The 10,456-nt window shown below is 41.0% G+C and overlaps 1 protein-coding gene across 1 annotated transcript; it reads right to left on the bottom strand.

Moving 5' to 3' along the window:
* Positions 1-8,695: 8,695 nt before the first annotated feature.
* On the bottom strand, positions 8,696-9,634 carry LOC134602011 (olfactory receptor 11L1-like). Its single transcript, XM_063446513.1, has one exon. The coding sequence runs from the start codon at positions 9,632-9,634 to the stop codon at positions 8,696-8,698; it is 939 nt and encodes a 312-aa protein (XP_063302583.1).
* Between the last annotated feature and the right edge of the window lie 822 nt (positions 9,635-10,456).

Here is a 10,456-nt window from a genome sequence, read left to right as displayed (position 1 = left end):
CAGTTCGGGAGTATGCTAATGCTCGAAATGAGCCAGTGACAGATATAAACAAGTGAGTTTAAACGAATGATATGCATGAACATGCAATGGTTTTAGAAAAGACTTAGACAAAATGCAGCATAAAAGTGAGGACCTGACCCGTGCATGGTGCCGTGGGACTGATGCCTGGTGTAACGGGTGGGTCGACTTAAGGTTTGTGAGTCACTTGGACACCATCCACGGCGATGGATTGAAGAAAGAAGGTGGTAGGCCGGAAAAGCCTATATATGTATACTATATTAATAAATGCTTTAATTATTTTATAATATATCATACATATATAATATATATATGTAACATATATATATATATATATATATATATATATATATATATATATATATATATATGTTTTACTTTTTAGCAGTCTGGGGGACTGCCTGACAGCTCAGACAGTCCCCCTGCTAGCAGCGTCTAGAGTACTATTGCTGCTGCAGGGGGACTGCTTGGTCTCCGGTGAAACTATACCAATAAATCACTCGAATATGTTTACGAAAATAATATAATTTGAAAGTGACTGTGCGGAGTGCCGTGTCCGTCACTATGGTTACCTATACACAGATCGGTCTGAACGATCTGTGTGTGCTTATCTATACTTAATAGCAAGTGAAGTACCAAGATTACCTATAAATCGATCGATCTAAATGATCAGTGCGTGTTTATCTAAACTTAGTAGCAAGTGAAATAGTGACAATGTATCAGCTCAACTATGTTATACTGTTGTGTATTAATAAGTAACTATGCATAGGGTTTATCAACCTAGGCTCACGATTACAAGTTGATCCAGATGCTGTGTGCCAACATCTATGAATAATCAATGAAAACATATTAAAGTGATTTATTGGTATAGTTTCACTTAGCACTCAATTGTACATAGTACACATAGATCGTTGGCACCGATCTGTTTATAAGATCTCCCTGGTTACGTACACGGCATAGAACCCATGCTGGGATTGTAAATATAGAACTCCGGCGGGAGTAGCTACTGCAAAGATATGTGACCCACAGACACATAACGGTAAAGTGGATGCACAGTTAATAGATGCAGTTTTAGGAGTGCTCGTGATTACATCCGAGCTTTTCCATCTGTCACCCCTTGCTTTGAATAGATAAACACATTTGGATCGCCGAGCGGCGAACAGTTCATCGGTTGCTATGGTGACGGGTCAAACACTGAGCCACCAGAAGGGGTTGTACCGATAGACACACATGCGCAGAGGGAAGTGCACCACGCTAGAGCACAGGTGATAGTGGTTGGGTAAGTTAATCTTTTCCTATTTAAGTTGAATTTTGTAATATTGTATTTTATGTCCTGATGAAAGTCCACAGTGGTGGACTGAAACGTCGACCCTCAGAAAAACTGGAATAAAGGTTTTTTTCTTTTTGACTATTCTAAGTCCTTGAGTGCTGGCTTTTCCCTATACGTTATACATTTGTGCAGCCGAGCACCGGGCAGACACTTGAGGAAGGCTGGAGTGCAACTCCCATCAATCTGTATATATATATATATATATATATATATATATATATATATATATATACATACACACACACACACACGTGTCATTTTACTCTCTATATATATATATATATATTGTGACGAGACCAATCTCGCCACATTGCATTGGAGGAGCCTGGTCGCCCGCCTGCTGCCTTTGGATTATGGACCGGCAGCTAAAGGGTTAATTTTACTGTGCAGACGGATTTATTTCTCCCTTTCTGCACAGCCGTTCGGTAGATTCTATCTACCGAACAAACAGCCTGTTTGCAACCTCCCCAGAGCCGTGGGAAGCCGGCCGGTGCCATTAATTGGCCACCAGGAACTGGAGTGTGCTGCCAATTTACCTCCCTGAAGCTGCGGTTAACCGCAGCTTAATTGACTGTTATTGGGTGGCCGCGGTTACACTTAGCACTAAAAGCGGACACTTTTACGTGCAGGCACTGCTGAGCCTCCAGCCCCCTGGTTCTTATTCGTGCAGATTTAACCGAATATATGTTAATTTGGTAGTTTGTATATGTGAATGTTAACCCAGATAGCACAGCCATGGAGCCAATTCGTGTAATTAAAGACTTTGGCTACATGGCAATTGAACTGTGTGAATAGGATCTGAGCGCTATTCAGTAGTTTTGTGCGCTCAGATCCCAGCTATCTGGGGATATGTGACATGTCTGTGTTTAGTGTGTAAAATGTAACTTTATGTATTTCATGGTGTTTTACTGTCTTTGTGTCCCCACGTGTGTAATGGAGTTTTGCCTTTGTCCTGGGAGATAATTGAATTACTTCTCCAGTGCAGAGGGGAGGAAGCCAGGATGCATTGTGGGGATGTTTTACTTCTGTATGTCTGTAATTGGTACTTGTCTGTCCATTGTTACAGTCTTCCATCTGGTCCCCTAGGGTAGTGTCCACCAGGTGGGAGACCTGCATAAATACAGGGGCAGGTAGCCCTCAATAAACAGACCACTGCTTGACCTCTATACCTCACTGATGATGCCTAACAAGGTTGAAATGATCATCTGGGGTTGCTGTGTCTCTCGTGCAGAGGGAGCTTGCTGGCATTTCGGATCTAGACTGCCCATACAGGTGGGACCAGTCTGATATGCTTCAGAGATGTTCTCTCTGTAATGGCACAAAATGAGCTAAAAACAGCTTGAGATCTGAGCGGGGATTCACCGAAGGGCAGGCTATTTTGACTGAATTTGAACTGTCTTCAGTGGAAGTCGTATACTTATACTCTTTGCCTGTCTCTGGTTGGTTCCTTTTTTCTCTATATGTCTTTGCTGATATAGAGTTGTAAAGGAAGATTATGCAAATTACTCACCTCCTGTAATTATTAAAATTAAGATAATTAGTACACTAAGGCTAGCACAATTTTACATTTCTACTCTTGTTTCCTTGTATGCTCTTAATCATCTTAGTATACTTAATTAATTGTCACATGTTTTAGAATCAAAAGGTCCCTTTATATAGTGGGCATTCCCTTAAAATTGTTGTGTTCAACTCTTATTTACTTAATTCATATATGCAAGCAACTTTGGCAACACAGTGTTGTAACCCTGTAAAGAAATTATCTCTAGAACTTATTGTTAAAGGATCCTTTTAATGGCCATGGATTTATATTTTTCCTGATTCATTTTGCCTATTTAAATACAAAATACTTAAAGGGCTCCATTTAGTTTCATGAGATAAACTGGGAAAGCATCAATGAATCTTCCTTCCCTCTCTTTAAACTTTGACCTATTATTTAGATGCAGCTAGCACTTAGGCAACTTGTGTGACTTTTAACCGGTTAACTGCTGCCTGTCAGCAGTCCTTCACAGCTGAGTTACCATTTTGTGCTCCGCTGTGGTCAAGCATTAGATAACATCATTCAGTGCAGGCAGCCGTTGTTACACTAGAATATACTGCTAGGTATCTTGCAGAAAAAACGGAGTCAGCTCAGCAACCCCTAATTTTACACTTTACTGCTTGACAGCAACCTTTATTTATTATCAATACGCTGCTATGATCTTGGCAGCTTTTGTGATATTTAACTGGCTAATCGCCGTCTGTCAGAAATCTGTCTTAGCTGAACCATTATCTTGGATCTTTCTGAGGTTAAGCACCATAGAACGTTATCAATTATTGTATGTGGAGTTAACCCATGTCGCTAGTTGTACTATCATGTAAGGATTTACTTATCCATACATCTTTTAACTATTGACAGCACTGGTTTAGCAGTCGTCTTATCTCCCCCCTCTTGTTACAGCTATTAGTGATATTTAATATAGTATCACTTCTATTACTTGGGAATACCCTGATGTTATATTGTAGCAAAACAGTATTGCTTCAGCATTAGTGTTATTATGTATACACTTTTACAGCTTTTATAAGTAGTGACAGAGTTTTACTCGCTGTATAGTCTCCACCCACTCCTGCTGTTCATATTATTTTTCTTTTCTATATTTTTATTCTAGATTTATTTATTTAAAGTTACTTTTTAAGCCTATAATCTTCTCAGCAAATCATACACAGGTAGAATGGCATTTTTTTTTTATTCTCTATGATATTCCCTGCTTCAACCTTATCTTTTACAAACAACCACACTACTGCATCACCCTTTGAGGGATGGTGGGCACAATTTTCAGTCTCAGACTTACTTCTGGTATTGCATGTACACCAAACAAAATTCTTCTCAAAGGATGTGACAGTTAACCAAACTTTAAACCATATAGACATTGTTTAGCAGGTCACACAGAACTGGCTTTTATCTGTTCGATTCTGCACCTTTTTTTAGACATGCACAATTTTAATCTAGTGTCAAGGTCTGGCTTACCCTTCAGATGACCGGTCAATTTGAGTGTCCAAAGGGCCAGGCAGGTACATATTCTGCCACTGTCTGTGATTTTCTGACCCTAAACTATAAGTTGCTGAGACCAAAAAGGGTAGACTAATAACCTTTGCTATTCACCTGTCCATGGTCACAAAACTTATGCTACTACAAAATATAAAAAGGAAACTTAACACTGGACAAACTGTAAAATGGAAGCATATCACTTATACCTTAATAATACCTTATGTCCTCCAGTGGGTGCATAGGTGTCATATTAGATAGCCTATATTAAAATTGGCTAACTTGGGCTCAGGAAATTATTAATGCTTCAAACGACACGATAGCCCCCACCTGAGCTAAATCAGTCTGTTCCTTCTCTTTCCCGGAACTTATCTGTTATGTACATGATGTTCATCCTTATGTCTTATCTGTACTCCCTTCACCCTTTCATTCCCTTTGTACTATTGTTTTATGAGTATTTGCACGTAAGCGCTTACTTTTTAATGTATAAAAGCACAAACTGATAAAATAAAGGTCAGAGGCTTATTTTGATAACCAACATGCATCTGGTGTCTAATTCACGCTTCTCCAAGTGCACTTGATACAATTTGGGTTCCCCTGAATATACCAAAGATCAATATTGGATCTGTAACACACAGACTCTTATACAGTGCAAAGACTTTACTATTTACCTTATGCCAGTTAAGAGACAATTAACTCTTACGGACACCTTTGAAAGGGACTGTAAAGCCTTTCATTGCCAGTTGGGGGACGTAAACCCATACTGACGCCTCTGATAGAGTTTTTTTTTTTTTTACAATCAACAATTTTTATTGTATGTTTTGCAGAGTTGCAATCAGAATTAAGGGTACAGAAATAAGAAAGGGAGTGGGGGTACCAATGCGTAGTACAGAGATTAAATACATAGTCATATGTTGCTTGCTCCAGGAGGTAACACATTTTCAAGTGTTAACACTTTCTCAACCTATGCATCTGTGTTTGGAAATGATGATGGCCCATTCAGATTCTGCCTTCAGTTTGATAAAACATACTATATTTTGGTAAAACATACTATATTGGAACTATTTAAAAATAACCAATTTAACCTATAACCTATGGTCAGTGTTGTGTGATTCATGTGACTGCCATGTGGAGTTTTGTGACTGTGTTACCCATGCGAGTGAGCTACTACCAGTCTGACCTAGTGCCTGTCAATGGCCTCTCAGTTGATCTGCATCATATATTGGGCAAAACTTGGCCCCGTGTACGGGCTCGTCAAAGTACTCTACCCTAGCATGTTTAGGTGGGGTCATACGCGTTGACTAATGGTTCCAGGGGAGTCATTTATGAATGTTTGCCATAAGTCATGCATTTGGGACTTTGTGCGACCTGTAAGTGTCTGAGTTGTTGTATACTTTTCGTAGTCCACATTTGTGGAGATTAGGTGCATCAGTTCCTCTGTCGTTGGTATCGTTTCAGACTTCCAGTTTCTTGCTAGCAGCGTCGCCGCTGCTATTAGTATTAGGAATGTCAGTGTACGTGTTGGTTTCGGCATGTCAAGTGGTATGATGTACAGCAGGTTCGTTTCTATGTTGCGTGGGATATGTCTCCCTGTACTGTGTGAGATTATGTCTGCTACTTTCTCCCAGAAAGGTTGGATCTGTGGGCATCTCCACCATATATGGATTGTGTCCCCTGTGGCTCTCTGGCACCTCCAGCATCTATTATTTGATGTGTTGTACATTTTGGACAATTTGCTGGGGGTCAGATGCCACCTGTATAAAATCTTCCTTGACAGCTCCAGGTGTGAGGCACAAGCCGATAAACCCTTATGCGCTGTAAAGGCCCTTTCCCACTCCTGAGCTGACAGGTCCCTTTCAAGATCTTTGTGCCATTCCCTTTGGAACCCCCAGAGACGTGTTTGTGGTTCTTCTATGAGTGTGGAGTAACATAACGAGAGGGTTTTTTTCTGTTGCTGCATTTTTAAACATTTGTGTTCGAACCTCGACAATTGTGACACCCCAACCATCCCCTTGTGCTGATGTTTCTCCACCTTAAGTGTGTGGTACATCTGTAGATACGAAAAGTGCGCTGTTTGCGGAACGTGAAACTCTGTTTTCAAGTCTGAGAAGCTTCTGAGTGCCCCTCGATGTGTTACCTGATACATGTGGGTTATATTGTGTGCCGCCCATATCTTAAAATTGAACGAGGGGTTCAAAATGTGAAGGGTTCTTAGAGGTGTCGCCGGAGACCATTGGGATGTCGAACATACCCTGAGTCTGTGTTTATCCCATGTAGCTAGCATCAGTCTGGTGGTCGGCAGTATTTTGGGGGTGTGAGGGCGTAGCTCCTTTGGCACCCATAGATAATAAGGGAGATGTTTCCCTCCTAGTCTGTGGGATTCTAGAGCCACCCATTGTGGTGTATGGGGCTGCGTTTGGCTCCCAATGATGTTGGCTAGGTGTGTAGGCCTGTGATATTCTCGAACGTCAGGGAAGCCCAGTCCCCCGTCACGAATCATGCGAGAAAGGAGTCTCCAAGGAACCCTTGGTTTCTTGTGTTGCCAGCTAAATCTCAGCAGGGTTGTTTGCAAGGCCCTGAGGAATTTCGCGGGGATGTTAATTTGTAGTGTGCGGAATAAATATAGTAACTTTGGGAGTATCACCATTTTTATAGCTGCGCAGCGGGCCACCCATGTGATGTATTTCCCTTCCCATGATTTTAGCATAGATTCTATCTCACTGAGTAATTTTTGATAATTGGTTGCAAAGAGAGAGTTAGGGGATTTCGTCAACTTTATGCCTAAGAAGGTGAGGAAGTCCTGTCTCCAGTCATATTTAAACGCCTTACGTAGACGTTCCATGGTGTCGCCCTCGATGCCTATTCCCATCGCCTATGTTTTGTTAACGTTAAGTGTATAATAGGAGTGGGTGCTATAGTTTTGTATTTCTTTCTGTAGGTTTGGGAGCGATATGTTGGGTTGGGCCAGAGTTAGCAGGACATCGTCCGCAAATAGGTTGAGTTTATACTCCCGTTCGCCAATCACTATACCATGTATGTTAGGATTGCGTCTGATCGCCTCCGCCAATGGCTCAAGGGCAAGGACGTAAAGGAGAGGAGACAGGGGACACCCCTGACGTGTACCATTTGATATGTTGAACGGGGCGGACTGGAATCCCGATGTTGATACTGATGCATTTGGGGAGCTGTACAGGGCCTTAATCGCCACTTGGTATTCGTGGGGGGAAGTCAAATTTCGTCAGAACAGCGTCCAGGAAAAGCCAATTCAGTCTATCAAATGCTTTCTCCGCGTCAAGAGAAATTATAAGCCCCTGAGTCCGGTCCATGTGTATGGTCTGTAAGATGTCTACTACCTTCCGTGTGTTGTCCGATCCCTGTCTCCCATGTACAAATCCTACTTGGTCATCTGATATAATGGTAGGGAGAATGGTCTTAAGACGGGTGGCTAGTATTTTTGCATATAGCTTGGTGTCTGAGTTCAGTAGGGAAATTGGGCGGAAATTCTGGCAGAGTGTTGGAGGTTTGCCGGGTTTCGGGAGGGTTATCACTCTGGCTGCCAGGAATTCCGGGGGGAAAGCGCCCGTGCGTTGCGCATGATTGAATGCAGTGGTGAGGTAAGGAGTTAGGAGGTGCTTGAACTTTGCGTAATAGGCATTTGTATAGCAGTCTGGGCCTGGAGCTTTTCCTGTGGGGAGGGAATCGATGCAGTCCATTATTTCTTGTTCTGTGAAAGGGGCTGCTAGTACTGATTTTTGGGTGTCATTCAGGGAGGGTAAAGGGATCTCCTTTAGATAGGCATGTATGCCTGACGTCGTGGGGTTTGGGGTGTTTGGGTCGTCTTTAAGGTTATAGAGCTGAGCGTAGTACTGCGCAAACTCTTTGCAAATTTCGGCTGATAGAGGTTTTAACACTCTCTCCTTGGCAGTTGAAGGACTTTAACCCTGATCAATAGCGTTACCTGAATAACACCTTAAAATCCCAAACACACTAAATTTACTATTTACCTTAATCCACAGAGAGAGACTAAGGATTATACAAATATTTACTCACCCTCAGTGTAGAGCCCACCGCTGCCACCAGATTGTCAGGGTTAAATATTACACTGCTGGGAAAAGCGTTCCAGGAACCACAAGTTTGGACCGAACATTCAGGGAGAGCGTCTCAGTGATACACAGACAAAATGTTTCAAATTGGGCAACTAGCAGTATATTAAGGGCCTGGCAAACATTTATAGACAGAGGTTACAGCAAACCTAACATGACAAGATCAGCTAAACACGATATTCAATGCTATTATATTTTATATAAAACTTTTTATAATTTTTTTCAGATATTCCCAATTATGAAAGGGTGTGCATTAATTTTCTTTAAAGCGTCTCTGATGTCATTGTTCCTCAGGCTGTATATTATTGGATTAAGCATTGGGGTCACCACTGTAAAAAACATAGACAGTATTCTGCTTGCCGACAATGATTTTTCATTAGTTGGAACTGTGTAAATGCTAATGGGAGTCCCGTAGTATATGGAAACAACAGTCAGATGGGAGCTGCAGGTAGAGAAGGCTTTCTTTTTCCCACTACTTGATGGCATTTTAGAAATAGTGAGAGCAATATAGATATATGATATCATTACCATTAAGAAAGGTATAATAAGTACAACGAAAGATAGGAACAGAGCTTCTATATGTATTATTAGGGTATCAGAACAAGCAAGATTCAAGAGTGGATCAAAATCACAAAAGAAATGATCAATGATATTAGGTCCACAAAATACCAGCTGAGTTATTGGTATTGCAGTTAAAAGAGCCATAAGAAAGCCTAACAACCAACATATAACTATTAATTTAATGCAAAATGCATGATCCATTATAGAGTTATATTGCAGGGGGTTACAGATGGCTAAATATCGGTCATAAGACATCACCGTTAACAGGAAACATTCTGAAGTCTCAAAAGCAGCGAAGAAGTAGTACTGAGTTATACACGCTTTAAGAGATATAATACCTCCTTCGTGATTGACGATGGAAAGCATATGAGGTGCAATACATGTTGTCAACAAAATATCTGATATGGACATTTGAGTAAGAAAGAAATACATTGGAAAATGAAGGTGTCTGCAACATGACACCAACACAATGATGAGGAAATTTCCAGATATTGTCAGACAATAAACAACAAGAATTATAGAAAATAATAAATGCCTCATGCTGTGAAGGTGATGGAATCCCAATAGGATTATCTCAGTGACCATTGTTTGATTCTCCATATCTATTGTCTGCAGATAAAAAAATATATATATTTCATATAATATAGTAACAGCAGTTCGAACAGTGGATTATACCATTAATTACAAATGTATATGAATTGGCATTGTAACAAGTTATCAGAATATCAGCAATAACATATTGCCTAAACTGTGTAAATATTGGCTTGAATCCATTTTGCCTTTCAAAGCAAAACAATCGCTTGTAAAGAAAATATCCCATTTACCTTCTTGTCTGTTTCTGATACCGGAGAAACTGACGGAAGCACAGGTTTCTTCAGGAAGGAAGAGATTCTTTATTCGATTCACCGATCGGGACTCAGAGGGACTAATGTCACCAAAATACAACAAGTTCTGAGCCCCGGACAATAGTGCAGGCTCCTTATATAGGCACATAACTCCTCCCATATTAAGCTCCACCCGCACATCCTCTTAACCAATCAAAACGAACAAGAACTAACTTCCTGCTTGACCACATGGCTTGTCCAGCACAATGGAGGAGGGGAATACTACATCCGGTATTCTTGCACATGCTCCATACACTACTGATCGTATCTTTGCCACGTGCAACCAACCGACCGATACGTCAGCATATGCACGTACACATGCCACGTGGTAATCTCGGCCTACTAAATTTATTTTTACTGAGATTCCACCACATTCCCCCCTTTGATGCCTCTGATATTTCACAATTACTTGAGGCATCACTTAACCTTGGTTTGCATACACCTCAGGTTACCATGAATCAGACCAGACTTTTCTATGATGTGAATCCCTCAATACTCCTCTTTCTGCATTGGTTCTCCCTGATTTAGAGCCTCATAT

This window comes from Pelobates fuscus, chromosome 3 (assembly GCF_036172605.1).
Source record: "Pelobates fuscus isolate aPelFus1 chromosome 3, aPelFus1.pri, whole genome shotgun sequence".
Taxonomy (NCBI): Eukaryota; Metazoa; Chordata; class Amphibia; order Anura; family Pelobatidae; genus Pelobates; species Pelobates fuscus.
This window is presented reverse-complemented; position numbering and strand designations above follow the sequence as displayed.

Coding starts and splice junctions, on each gene's coding strand:
- LOC134602011 (XM_063446513.1), bottom strand. CDS start 9,634: ATGGAGAATCAAACAATGGTCACTGAGATAATCCTATTGGGATTCCAT.